At 45.3% G+C, this 13,785-nt stretch overlaps 1 protein-coding gene across 1 annotated transcript in view; it reads left to right on the plus strand.

Annotated features, from left to right (window-relative positions):
- Positions 1 to 10,199: 10,199 nt before the first annotated feature.
- cyb5r4 (cytochrome b5 reductase 4) overlaps positions 10,200 to 13,785 on the plus strand; it is a 49,831-nt gene continuing 46,245 nt past the window's right edge. The window contains exons 1-5 of the mRNA XM_079240799.1: positions 10,200 to 10,662; positions 10,846 to 10,999; positions 13,054 to 13,154; positions 13,443 to 13,527; positions 13,695 to 13,773. Coding sequence (XP_079096925.1) covers positions 10,579 to 10,662; positions 10,846 to 10,999; positions 13,054 to 13,154; positions 13,443 to 13,527; positions 13,695 to 13,773 — 503 coding nt within the window. The 5' untranslated portion in view covers positions 10,200 to 10,578. The remainder of the gene's footprint in view (positions 10,663 to 10,845; positions 11,000 to 13,053; positions 13,155 to 13,442; positions 13,528 to 13,694; positions 13,774 to 13,785) is intronic.

The following is a 13,785-nucleotide window of genomic DNA, read 5'->3' on the forward strand; positions in this document are numbered from 1 at the left end:
CAGTGTGCTGGTCCTGCAGGGCAGACCAGTGGTCCTTGGCCCATGTTTGAGAAAGGGCCCCACGCTGCCCCTCACCGTGGCAAATGAGGCGCGTGACTCATCAGACCAAACATGGGATTAGCTGGTAATGATCTGGCAAATGGTTTTGAAATTGTAATTATCTGCTCCTCAGCTGGGTCTACTGAGGAGGAGGAGCAGGAGGAGGAGGAGGAGGAGGAGATGGATGGAGTGAGAAAAAAGAGCAAGAAAGAAAAAGCTGATTATACAGTACAAAGTGTGTGTGAACAGACACACACTTCACACACAATAAAATCAAACATGGATGCACTTCATCATACATGCTGTGTGCTAAAGTCACCCTGGTAGTGTGTGTGTGTATGTGCGTGTGTGTCTTGACGTTTCAGCTGTTAAAGGCAGAAACAGAAAAGAAAAGAAAAGGTTTCTGTTGGCTTTTGTCGCCATCTGCAGGAAGGACAGAAGAACATGAGACGTCTGTTTCAGAACCTTCCATGGACAAAACAATTCACAGAGCTTTACATGAAACATTAAAAACATTACAGATGGTGTAAAAAAACATCAAAGACAACACAAGTAGCAAAGTCACAATAAAATCATAAATCATATTAAAAATAATTAAGACTAAGAATAATTAAAAGATTTCATGCAGGTAGAAAAGAAATGTTTTAACATGATATAAAAGTTTCTATATGTGGTGAAAGTTGCATCTCCACTGGAGGCTACATTCTGGTTCTCCATGTTTAGTCTGGACTCTGGCCTGGTTTCTGATCTGGTGTCTGGTCAAGACTCTGGTCTGGTCTCTGGTCTGGTCTCTGGCCTGGTCTCTGGCCTGGTCTCCAGCTCTTGTCTGGACTCTGGTCTGGACTCTGGTCTGGACTCTGGTCTGGACTCTGGTCTGGACTCTGGCCTGGTCTCTGGTCTGGACTCCAGCTCTTGTCTGGTCTCTGGCCTGGACTCTGGTCTGGACTCTGGCCTGGACTCTGGCCTGGTCTCTGGTCTGGACTCCAGCTCTTGTCTGGTCTCTGGCCTGGTCTCTGGCCTGGTCTCTGGTCTGGACTCCAGCTCTTGTCTGGTCTCTGGCCTGGTCTCTGGCCTGGTCTCTGGCCTGGTCTCTGGTTGGGACTCTGGCCTGGTTTCTGGCCTGGTCTCTGGCCTGGTCTCTGGTCAGGACTCTGGTCTGGTTTCTGGTCGGGACTCTGGCCTGGTCTCTGGTCTGGACTCCAGCTCTTGTCTGGTCTCTGGCCTGGACTCTGGTCTGGACTCTGGCCTGGACTCTGGCCTGGACTCCAGCTCTTGTCTGGTCTCTGGCCTGGACTCCAGCTCTTGTCTGGTCTCTGGCCTGGTCTCTGGCCTGGTCTCTGGCCTGGTCTCTGGTCTGGACTCCAGCTCTTGTCTGGTCTCTGGCCTGGTCTCTGGCCTGGTCTCTGGCCTGGTCTCAGGCCTGGTTTCTGGCCTGGTTTCTGGCCTGGTTTCTGGTTGGGACTCTGGCCTGGTTTCTGGTCGGGACTCTGGTCTGGTTTCTGGTCGGGACTCTGGTCTGGTTTCTGGTCGGGACTCTGGTCTGGTTTCTGGTCGGGACTCTGGCCTGGTCTCTGGTCGGGTCTCTGGCCTGGTCTCTGGCCTGGTCTCTGGTCTGGTTTCTGGTCTGGTTTCTGGTCTGGTTTCTGGTCTGGTTTCTGGTCAGGACTCTGGTCTGGTTTCTGGCCTGGTCTCTGGTCTGGACTCCAGCTCTGGTCTGCTCTCTGGTCTGGGCTCTGGTCTGGTCTATGATCTGGACTTTGGTCTGGTCTGGTCTGGTGTCTGGTCTTGTCTCTGGTCTTGTCTCTGATCTGGACTATGATCTGGACTATGATCTGGACTCAGGTCTGGTCTGGTCTCTGGTCTGGTCTCTGGTCTACGATCTGGACTCTGGTCTGAACTCTGGTCTGGTCTCTTATCTGGTCTACGATCTGGGCTCTGGTCTGGACTCCGGTCTGGACTCCGGTCTGGACTAGTTGACCCGAGTCTTTGGATGTAAGAGCTCTGCTTGGTTTATATTCTCTGAACATTTCACAGATGTATTCTGGTTCTAAACCGTTGTGGTATTCTGTAAAGCAGAGACCCCCACTCTAGTCCTGGAAGACCGGTATCCTGCAGGTTTTCCAAGTGTCCCCACTGCAACACACCTGATTCAAATCAATGTGAATTCAGCAGACATGTGCAGAACTTGTCTGAGTCTGAGTCAGGTGTGTTCCAGCAGGAACACTTGGAAAACCTGCAGGACGCCGGTCCTCAAGGACCAGGGTTGGGGATCCCTGCTGGTTTACAGCAGGGATCAGCAGGGTTTTAAAATCTATCCTGTGACTGACTGGAAACCAGTATAAACTGGAAACCAGTGTAAAAATTTTTAAACTGGTTGGTGTGTTTAGACCTCGTAGTACTTGCTCCGTAGTAGATGCTCCAGCAGCATCTAGATGAAATGCAGATGTTGAATGTTGTTTTTAGGAAGTCCTGTTAAAAAACTATTCCAGTAATCTAGTCTACTGGTTTTACTGGGAAGTCCTGTTAAAAGACCATTCTTGTAATCCAGTCTACTGGTTTTACTGGGAAGTCCTGGTAAAAGACCATTCTTGTAATCCAGTCTACTGGTTTTACTGGGAAGTCCTTGTAAAAGACCCTTTCAGTAGTCCAGTCTACTGGAGATAAATCCATGAAGGAGTGTCTACTGGTTTTACTGAGAGACTAAATTTTTAATCGTGTTGGTGTTTCTGATGGTAAAAAGCTTCTTAGTGAAGCTTTGATGCTGAAAGTTGCATCCGAGTCAATCAACACTCCAGGTTCCAGACCTGGTTGGTGGTTTTAAGAGCTCAGTTCTCCAGGTGTTTACCAACGATGACCCTGTTCTCTTTGCGACCAAACAGAATCATCTCAGTTTTTTCTTCCTTTAACTGTAGAAAATTCTCTCATCCGGGGGTTTATTTGCTCCGAACACTGACACAGTAAGGTAGTTGGACAGCAGTCGTCAAGGGAGAAAGACACATAGAGCTGTGTATCGTCTGCATAACTGTGAAGCTGGTTGAACACAACTTTCTCAATGATCTTGGATATAAAAGAGGTTAAAGACAGATCTGTACCTGGTTAGAGACAGGTCGGTAACTGGTTAGACAGGTCTGTAACTGGTTTAAGACAGGTCCGTAACTGGTAAGAGACAGGTCCGTAATTGGTAAGAGACAGGTCCGTAACTGGTAAGAGACAGGTCCGTAATTGGTAAGAGACAGGTCCGTAACTGGTTAGAGACAGGTCCGTAACTGGTTAGAGACAGGTCCGTAACTGGTTAGAGACAGGTCCGTAACTGGTTATGTGACAGGTCAGTATCTGGTTAGATGACAGGTCCGTAACGGGTTAAAGACAGATCCGTAACTGGTTAGAGACAGGTCTGTAGCTGGTTAGATGACAGGTCCATACCTGGTTAGATGACAGGTCCATACCTGGTTAGATGACAGGTCCGTAACTGGTTAAAGACAGGTCTGTAACTGGTTAGAGACAGGTCCGTAGCTGGTTATGTGACAGGTCAGTAGCTGGTTATGTGACAGGTCAGTAGCTGGTTAGATGACAGATCCGTAACTGGTTAGATGACAGGTCCGTAACTGGTCAGGAGACTGGTCCGTAACTGGTCAGGAGACAGGTCCGTAACTGGTTAGGAGACAGGTCCGTATCTGGTTAGAGACAGGTCCGTATCTGGTTAGAGACAGGTCCGTAACTGGTTAAAGACAGGTTCGTATCTGGTCAGAGACAGGTCCATATCTGGTTAGAGACAGGTCCATAGCTGGTTAGATGACAGGTCCATATCTGGTTAGAGACAGGTCTGTAAGTGGTTAGATGACAGGTCCGTAACTGGTTAAAGACAGGTTCGTATCTGGTTAGAGACAGGTCCGTAACTGGTTGGACATTCTGGGTGGTCAGTAAGTTAAACAAGATACAGAAATGGTCTGACAGGTCAAGTCAGAAACTGCAACAGAGAAAATTTTAACACATTTAGAAATAACCAGGTCCAGAATGTTACCTCGAATTTGAGTCTATTCTTTGACATGTTGCCTCAACCCAAACATGCCCAATTCAGAAGAAAATTCTTTGGCAACAATACTATCCATTTGAGTAGCTATGTGGATGTCTAAATCCCCTGTTAAGATCCAGTGATTAAAATCAGTAGAGATAACAGACAGCAATTCTAAAATTTCATCAATAAAACTTGCACATGAAAGCCCTTTAAAATATAACTAAGAAAAATCAGCAAATGAAATCTCTTAAACTGGAGGGAATCTTTGAATGAAGCTGCTTCTCCTCCTCCTTTCCTCCCGTTTCCACATTTCTTCATGAAACTAAACTGTATCATTAAAAACAACACTTGTACCTTCTTTCAGGCATGTGCTTGTTAGAAAAAGAAAACCTAAACTGTGAGAAAATGAATAAATCATTGACTAACAGTGACCCTTTCACCCCAAACCCCTGGTACTGGGTACTGCCACGCCAAACAACACCTCTACTGAAAACACACATCTCACAGATTCCACACAAACCCATTTCATCTCGCAATGACCAAGATTAACTCAACCAGAGTCAAAAGAAGGCTGAATTTAAGCTTCCCGTTTGAAATACATCATTACGTATTCTGTCTAAACTTTGTTGTTTTGACTCCAAAACTTTAATCCACCGACATAAAACTGCATTTAGTAAAGCAATTACATTTACCAGTGTGCTTTGGGATATTTAGCAGTACAAAATCACAATTTTCTGCCTGGTAACATCAGTTTGATTGGACAATGAGTGGTGTTAGCCATTCTGCATCACAAACATTTATGGCTTTACCGGTGCTGATTGGTCAGATTGAAGTAAACATGATGACATCGCTGTGATTCTACCTTATCACACAATTCGAATGGGGTCATACCGTTTGGCCAATCACAGCCAAAGTTATAACCTGGCTTGGCTTTAATTTGGTATGAAGATGGTTTATGTAGAGTGTATAATCACAGAAAAATATGCATGTGTATGTAATTTTCAAGTTAAAACTGTCTAAAGAACTTTGGGATGGAAGAGGTTATTGGACAGAGATCTAAGATTTAGTAAAGCTTTATGGCATTTACGCTGGTCTCTGTTGTAGGCTGAGTTGTACATGGTACAGTTAACAGGTTATAGATTCATCCTACAAGTTGATGTCTTTCCATTCCATGTATTTCTAACTAATACAGGAATCCTACTGGGTTCCAGCTTGTTCTTAGAACAGCTGTCAGATGTAGGTCTACTACAGTAAGGACCCAGGACACATCATGGCACGCTATCTTTGTTTTGAACTCTGCTGCAGCTTTGCAAACATCCTGCACATTGTCCTGTGGTCTGCTCTGCCAGGACAATGACCTAAGAGAGGAGGGGGAGTCCTGTGTTTCTTAGCAGATGGGGGTTGTTGGGGTCCGGATTGGGACAGAGACATCTTCTGGAGACCTTGGGTGATGTGGAGAAGTGGATCTGATGAGGATGGAGAGCTGGGTGTTGTTTGCCTCTCTTCTATGTCCTTCACTCTTATCTCTGTGTTCATGTTTGGGTTTGCCGTCCCACCAGCATGACGCAGATAGATCTGGATGCAATAAGCCAGCTGTTACTGACTTGTGGCTGGTTAAACTGCTTGTGTTACTGGCCTGTCCCTGGTTAAACTGGTCATGTTACTGATCTGTGCTGGTTAAACTGGTTGTGTTACTGGCCTGTCCCTGGTTAAACTGGTCATGTTACTGATCTGTGCTGGTTAAACTGGTTGTGTTACTGACCCGTTGCTGGTCGTGTCACTCATCTGTTGCTGGTTAAACTGGTTGTGTTACTCATCTGTTGCTGGTTAAACTGGTTGTGTTACTCATCTGTTGCTGGTTAAACTGGTTGTGTTACTGACCTGCCCCTGGTTAAACTGGTTGTGTTACTGATCTGTCAGTGGTTAAACTGGTTGTGTTACTGACCTGTGCTGGTCGTGTCACTCATCTGTTGCTGGTTAAACTGGTCGTGTTACTGACCCGTTGCTGGTCGTGTCACTCATCTGTTGCTGGTTAAACTGGTCGTGTCACTCATCTGTTGCTGGTTAAACTGGTCGTGTTACTCATCTGTTGCTGGTTAAACTGGTTGTGTTACTCATCTGTTGCTGGTTAAACTGGTTGTGTTACTGACCTGCCCCTGGTTAAACTGGTTGTGTTACTGATCTGTCAGTGGTTAAACTGGTTGTGTTACTGACCTGTCACTAGTTAAACTGGTTATGTTACTGATCTGTGCTAGTGAAACTGGTTGTGTTGCTGACCTGTCAGTGGTTAAACTGGTTGTGTTACTGACCTGTCACTAGTTAAACTGGTTATGTTACTGATCTGTGCTAGTGAAACTGGTTGTGTTGCTGACCTGTCAGTGGTTAAACTGGTTGTGTTACTGACCTGTGCTGGTTAAACTGGTCATGTTACTGACCTGTCACTGGTTAAACTGGTTATGTTACTGATCTGTGCTAGTTAAACTGGTTGTGTTACTGACCTGTGCTGGTTAAACTGGTTGTGTTACTGACCTGTCACTAGTTAAACTGGTTATGTTACTGATCTGTGCTAGTGAAACTGGTTGTGTTGCTGACCTGTCAGTGGTTAAACTGGTTGTGTTACTGACCTGTGCTGGTTAAACTGGTCATGTTACTGACCTGTCACTGGTTAAACTGGTTATGTTACTGATCTGTGCTAGTTAAACTGGTTGTGTTACTGACCTGCCCCTGGTTAAACTGGTTGTGTTGTTGACCCACCGCTGGTTAAACTGCTGAATCTGGTCTTTCCCTCTATCTTCCGCTCGGGTCACGCCGCTGCGGAAAAAACCCACACTCGACTCAGCCCAGGTTGAAAACTACCGGCCGGTCTCACTGGTGCCGTTCTTATCTAAACTACGAGAGCGTTCAGTCTTCAGCCAAGCCTTGCAGTTCCTCCATGATGAAAACCTTTTTGATCCATATCAGTCTGGCTTTAGGCAAGGCTATTCCACTGAAACTGCTCTCCTGTCTGTTGCCGATTCCCTCCGGCTTGCCAGATCCACTGGTCAAACCTCAGTCCTGATGCTTCTGGACCTGTCTGCTGCTTTTGACACGGTGAACAATCATATTCTCCTCTCCACACTCTCTGAGCTTGGCACCTCTGGATCTGTCCTCTCCTGGTTTGCGTCCTAACCCTCAGGAAGATCCTTCAAAGTATCCTGGCGAGGAGAAGTGTCCAGCTCACATGAGTTGAAAACAGGGGTGCCTCAAGGGTTGGTGCTCGGCCCTCTTCTCACTATACACCTCCTCACTTGGTGCAGTCATAAACTCTCACGGCTTCTCCTATCACTTTTATGCTGATGACACTCAGCTATTCCTCTCCTTTCCTCCAGATGAAACAACAGCCTCAATTAGAATATCAGCTTGCCTTGCTGATATCTCAGCATGGATGAAAACTCGCCACATTCAGCTCAATCTGTCCAAGACAGAGCTCATTGTCTGCCCAGCCAATCCTTCCTTACATCCGCAATTAAGTGTGAAGCTTGACACTTGTTCCTACGCCTGCTGCTCGGAATCTTGTGGACATGGATGACCAGCTGACCTTTAAGGTCCATGTTGCCTCGGTTGCCCGTACCTGCCGATATGCTCTCTACAACATCAAGAAAATCAGACCTTACCTGACAGAACACACGACCCAGCTGTTGGTTCAGGCTCTGGTCATCTCACGCATTGATACCTGTAATTCCCTACAGGCAGGTCTGCCTGTGTGCTGGGAAAATCTGCCACACGAGATTGGACCCAAGATGCAGACAGCAAGTGAGTAGGAGAACAATTTATTGCAAACGTATATAGAATAGCTTGGGTGTTTTCTGTCCAGTTTGTGTTTCTAGGAGGAGAAGATAATTAGTGGAGTCCAAAAGAAATGAAGTCTCAGAGATAGGTTCTTGCCAAAATGGACCTTACTGTGACCAGGGGTGGTTGATTGACTGGAGGGGGTAGTCAAGTTCCCAGGCGTGGTGAACAAGATGGCAGGGCGAGCAGGCAAGCGGAACAGCTGGAAATAACTCTGGGGTTGGTGGAGTGGATCCAGGCGAGGCGAGGCGAGGTACTGTGAGATAATCTAGCGGAGACTGGAGCTCTTGCAGGAACTTAAATAGCAGTGCCAGATGAGCGGCAGGTGTGTTCCATTAGCACTCCAGACTCCGCCCTGAGCCTCCAGGAAACCTGCTCAACCCCACCTAAAAATCCAGGAGAAAAGAAAAAACAAAACACTGCCAGGAGAAGCCCAAAACACATGCTCTTTTAAACCTCTGCAGATGATCCAGAACACCGCAGCGCGTCTGGTTTTCAACCAAGCCAAACAAACTCATGTCACTCGGCTGCTAATCGCTCTTCACTGGCTTCCGGTTGCAGCACGCATCAAATTTAAAGCCTTGCTTCTGGCTGACAAAACAATAACTGAAACGTCTCCCGTCTACCTTCACTCCCTAATCCAGACCTACACTCCCTCTCCACAGCTACGTTCCACCAGTGAAAGACGCCTCGTGTTACCACCACAACGTGGGACTAAATCACCAGCCAGACTCTTTTCCTCTGTTGTGCCACGATGGTGGAATGATCTCCCAAACTCTGTCCGCTCTGCAGAGTCCCTGTCTACTTTTAAGAGCAAGCTGAAGACTCAGCTCTTCAAGGAGAACTTCAACACTTAGTTTAGCTGTATTTATTGGAAAGTTGGAGAACTTAGCCCAGTTCTTTGCCACAAACTTTATGGAATAAATTCTTTGTATTATAACATAGATGGTATTATGGGGTGGGAAGGGAGTAAACAAAAAAAAACAAAAAACAAAAAAAGCAAAACAGAAGCCTGTGGCACTTCATGGAAGGATCTGCGTCCAACTGGACAGTCCACTGGCACCTTCCTACGATGTCCTCTACTGTTTGATTTTGTGCTTGTGTTGCTCTCACTCATATGTAAGTTGCTTTGGATAAAAGCGTCTGCTAAATGACTGTAGGATATGATAGAATAGAATAGAATAGAATAGAATAGAATAGAATAGAATAGAATAAACCGGCCATGTTACTGACCTATTCCTTGTTAAAACGGTCATGTTACTGATCGGTTCCTATTTAAATTAATCAGTGATTAAATGCTGTTCCAGATGTTTTCCAGTGTTTTGTTGTTCCTGTTGCAACTTTGTACAGATGTGTTGCTTCAGATTCACAGTCAGCCAATATTTTCCATCAGTTTCATCATCTGATATTTATCTTCTACTGGAAATAAAATATGTTGATAAGATTAGAAAACCTTTACATTGTAGTTTTGTATTTTACTCAGTGTTCCAGTGTTTTGGGAATTTGGGTTTACACCAGTCTACTCAGTGGTAACAAGAGCAAATATGATTTTAACAGCATATATGAATCTGATTTGCGGTCTAGATTTTCATTCACAATAATAAAACAGTGTTATAGTTTTATCTAACTGAAATAATTTGCCATTGGCTAGTTTATGTTAAAGTGATGTGCCACAGACCATGTGTGTAGAGCCAGATAGAACCTCAGAAAGGTCAAGTTTTGTGGACCTTTACATTGAGGAGGACTCTGGTCTGTGGAATCCTCTTAGGAGATTAACCTTTTGGAAGGTAAACCCTTCATCTGCCATGATGGAAGTCTGAGCTTCACTGACTTTATTTTAAATAAATACAGCAAACCTGTGGTGAGAGAACAATGATTCTACTATGTCAGGTAAAAACCAGAGAGATTCAGAGGATGATGGCGACAGTGAGAGCTCATCCAGTGGAAATGGTTTCACCAACTCTTTCTACAGCTTCATCTCAGGTAGGAAGGTGAGATGGATTTGCATAATATCGTACTAATTTCAGTTAGTATAAATACAAAACACTGCAGATATACGTCCTATCTTCCCATGCAGTGGTCTATTAATATTATAACTGTGAATAACTGGGTAATCAGCTGCTTGCGACATTTAAGTTTCTTTGTAACACTTCCTGAAACAACCGACACAAAGGGTTGGGGTTTGTTGTTAGGTTTTCTTTTTCGTAACTGATTTTTGTTGCTGTCAGTACAAATCGGTTTTGTTTTTATTGTACTGGGCGAACCAGAAGCGGCGCAATTTGATGACGCAGTTCACTGTCGTCATGGTGAGCGACTGTTGTAGTCTTTGAATGGCGAACTCGTAATTAACCTCTATATGCCCTGCTGCTGCTGGTGGATTTTATTTATTAACATGTCATTATTAGTCAGACAAAGCATTAATATAAATCTCCTTTAAAAGTGGAGTTTTACAAGCTGGTTATTATGAGGAAGCATCTGTTATAGCATGTTAGCCTAGCCTAGCCTAGCTTAGCTTAGCGGCATTACTCAACGCATTTTAGGGGTTTTATTTTGTCACAACCAGGAAGGAGCGAGTTCCAGTTACAAAATGCAGCCAGAGTGACTGCTGAACTACTTCCCATGTCTTGTTTTGGTAAACTGCCGCTGGTTGAATAGGTTTGGTCAGAAACTTGGGCTGCCTCCGAAGCGTTCCCAACATGTTGAACATTCCCAGCCAATCCTTCCCGGCCCAGAGCTCCCAGCAGAGGGTCGCTCCGTCCGGCCAGTCCAGCAGGAACAAGGTAACACTGCAACCACATAAAACCTGATTAGTACAGCTCAGATACCTCAGTACAGATCTTTAAAAAACAAAAGCTAATTTTCACTGAGATTTTACTATATTCACTATCAACTCATGTTTGGGACCCATCAGTACAGGAAATACCTGTATAATGAGCAAAGCGCTGATGTCCTGTGACTGACAGGTCGCTTTGAAGCCAGGTCATAGTCTGATGGACTGGATTCGCTTTGCCAAGAGTGGGAAGGATCTTACAGGACTCAGAGGGCGTCTGATCGAGGTGACCCAAGAAGAGCTTCAGAAACACAACACAAGAGATGACTGCTGGACCTGCATACGAGGTGAGAGGCATCAGCTTCAACACACACCTGGAAAGGAGAACAAGTACACAACCTGTAGCTGTGGAAAGTGTCAGCAGTTTGACAAAACGTGTTTGACATTTTTGCAGATTTCTCTCCTTTCTTCAGTATTAATCTTAATTATAAAGTCATAAACTGTTTTATGTCTCAATGTGAATAAAATCATCATCCACGTTATCACCTCCTTAATGCAGTTCTTCTAGAACTGTTTTAGTTGCGTAATAGACTGAACATGGAAACATTCCTCAGAGATGGTGCTCCATAACAGTGTTTTTCAACCACTGTGCTGTGAGAGATTATCAGGTGTGCCCTGAGAAATTACCCAGTTTAATTGGTTTAAAAAGAAGCTCTGTGTTCAAACAGGCCCGAGTGAAAGATGATCAAATTCTTTCTTCTTGTGTTTATCTGATTTCTATTGAAGAGGCTTTGGCAAAATGGACTTTTTATTAATAATATGGACTTTAAAAAAAAAAAACCAACAAAAAAAAACATTGGTTTGTGGTGTGCCTTGGCTCAAAAAAGGTTGAAAAACACTGCTCTATAATGACATGAGCACACACACAGTTGCTTCACAGCATCACCATGATAATCTCCCGTTCCACCTCATCACCATGATAATCTCCCGTTCCACCTCATCACCATGATAATCTCCCGTTCCACCTCATCACCATGAGAATCTCCCGTTCCACCTCATCACCATGAGAATCTCCCGTTCCACCTCATCACCATGAGAATCTCCCGTTCCTCCTCATCATGATGAGAATCTCCCGTTCCACCTCATCACCATGAGAATCTCCCGTTCCACCTCATCACCATGAGAATCTCCCGTTCCACCACATCATGATGAGAATCTCCCGTTCCACCTCATCACCATGAGAATCTCCCGTTCCACCTCATCACCATGAGAATCTCCCGTTCCACCTCATCACCATGAGAATCTCCCGTTCCACCTCATCATGATGAGAATCTCCCGTTCCACCTCATCATGATGAGAATCTCCCGTTCCACCTCATCACCATGAGAATCTCCCGTTCCACCTCATCACCATGAGAATCTCCCGTTCCACCTCATCACCATGAGAATCTCCCGTTCCACCTCATCACCATGAGAATCTCCCGTTCCACCTCATCACCATGAGAATCTCCCGTTCCACCTCATCACCATGAGAATCTCCCGTTCCACCTCATCACCATGAGAATCTCCCGTTCCACCTCATCACCATGAGAATCTCCCGTTCCACCACGTCCTAAAGCTTCTGTATTGTGACTCTGGTTACCATGTAAACCGTGGGAGTACAGTGAACTCGGGAAAATAAGATGATCATTTCACTCTTCACTAAAATGGAAACCCATCAGACCAGCAACGTTTCTCCATCTTCTATTGTCCAGTTCTGGTGAGTCTATGTGAATTGTAGCCTCAGTTTCCTGTTCTTACTGACAGGAGGGAACCCGCTGTGGTCTTCTTCTGCTGGAGACCATCTGCTTCCAGGCTGGACGGGTTGTGTGTTCAGAGATGATGTTCTGCAGATCTTGGATGGAACCAGTTCTGACTGGACTTCTAGCTGTCTTTCTATCATCTGGACCAGTCTGTCCAGTCTCCTCTGACCTCTGACATCAACATCTGGATATTTTCTCTTCTTCAGACCTTCTCTGGGAACACTGGAGATGGTTGTGTGTGAAAATCCCAGTAAACACTCAGACCAACAACATGCAACATTCAGAATCTCTTTCTTCCTCACCCTGATGCAGTTTGAACTGCAGCCAGTTTTCTTCAACATGACTGCGTCTGATTGGCTGATTAGTTATTCGTGTGAACGGGATGTTAACCAGGTGGAGCTGATAAAGTGGACAGTAAGCGTAGGATGGCTTCATGCAGCATTATGTTCAGATTCGATGATGTATCCAGACTTCCTCATCATGTGATGTTTTCCAGTGAGCTTTAGAGACGATTCGGCTGGTTGTGACTTCCCACTGAGGTTAAAAGTCCTTTAGTTTACAGGTGATGCTCTGCGTCATCAGGTGCTTGTTATTTTCCAGGTATGGTTTACAACGTGAGCCCTTATATGGACTACCACCCGGGTGGAGAGGAGGAGCTGATGAAGGCAGCAGGAATAGATGGTACCGACCTCTTTGACCAGGTATGAGAAGAAGAATGTTGGCATTTTCATGTTATGTTGAAGATAAAACACCTTTTATGAGGGAAAGGTTCAGTCTTCTTATGAAAATGTGGTTAGAGATCACAGGGACAGTTTTCTGCCATCAGACCTTCTCGCCAATAGAAAAACCTTCACATCAGAATGAATCTATTTCCTCTGTAGAATTACTCATCCCAGATGTGATCCTAAGCCTTGTGGTTTTTGGCAGAACTTGGTTTAATGTGGTTGAGTTTTGTATCGGGCGCTAACCTCATGGTGGTCTGTGGACAGGTCCATCGTTGGGTCAACTATGAGTCCATGTTGAAAGAGTGTCTGGTGGGCAGAATGGCAACGAAGGCTCCAGCAGCTGTTAAAGGTACACACACACACATCGGTGCACATTAGACCTCTGCAGCTCTTCCTCTGGTTTCCAGTGGACTCACGGAAACTGGTTCAAGCACAACAGCCTGGTCCTTGATAGCCAGGCTGCTGGGTAAATGAAGCAGATTGGTAAATTTTCACATTTTTTCTTCTTCCTGTCAGCAATCATCCCTCCGCCTCCTCCAGGCCTTGCTCCACCCGCCTCGGTGGCTCCTCCACCAAACAAAGACTCGCGCCCTCGGTACGAACTGCA

The sequence above is a fragment of the Telmatherina bonti genome (assembly GCF_933228915.1).
Source record: "Telmatherina bonti genome assembly, chromosome: 5".
Lineage (NCBI taxonomy): Eukaryota > Metazoa > Chordata > Actinopteri > Atheriniformes > Telmatherinidae > Telmatherina > Telmatherina bonti.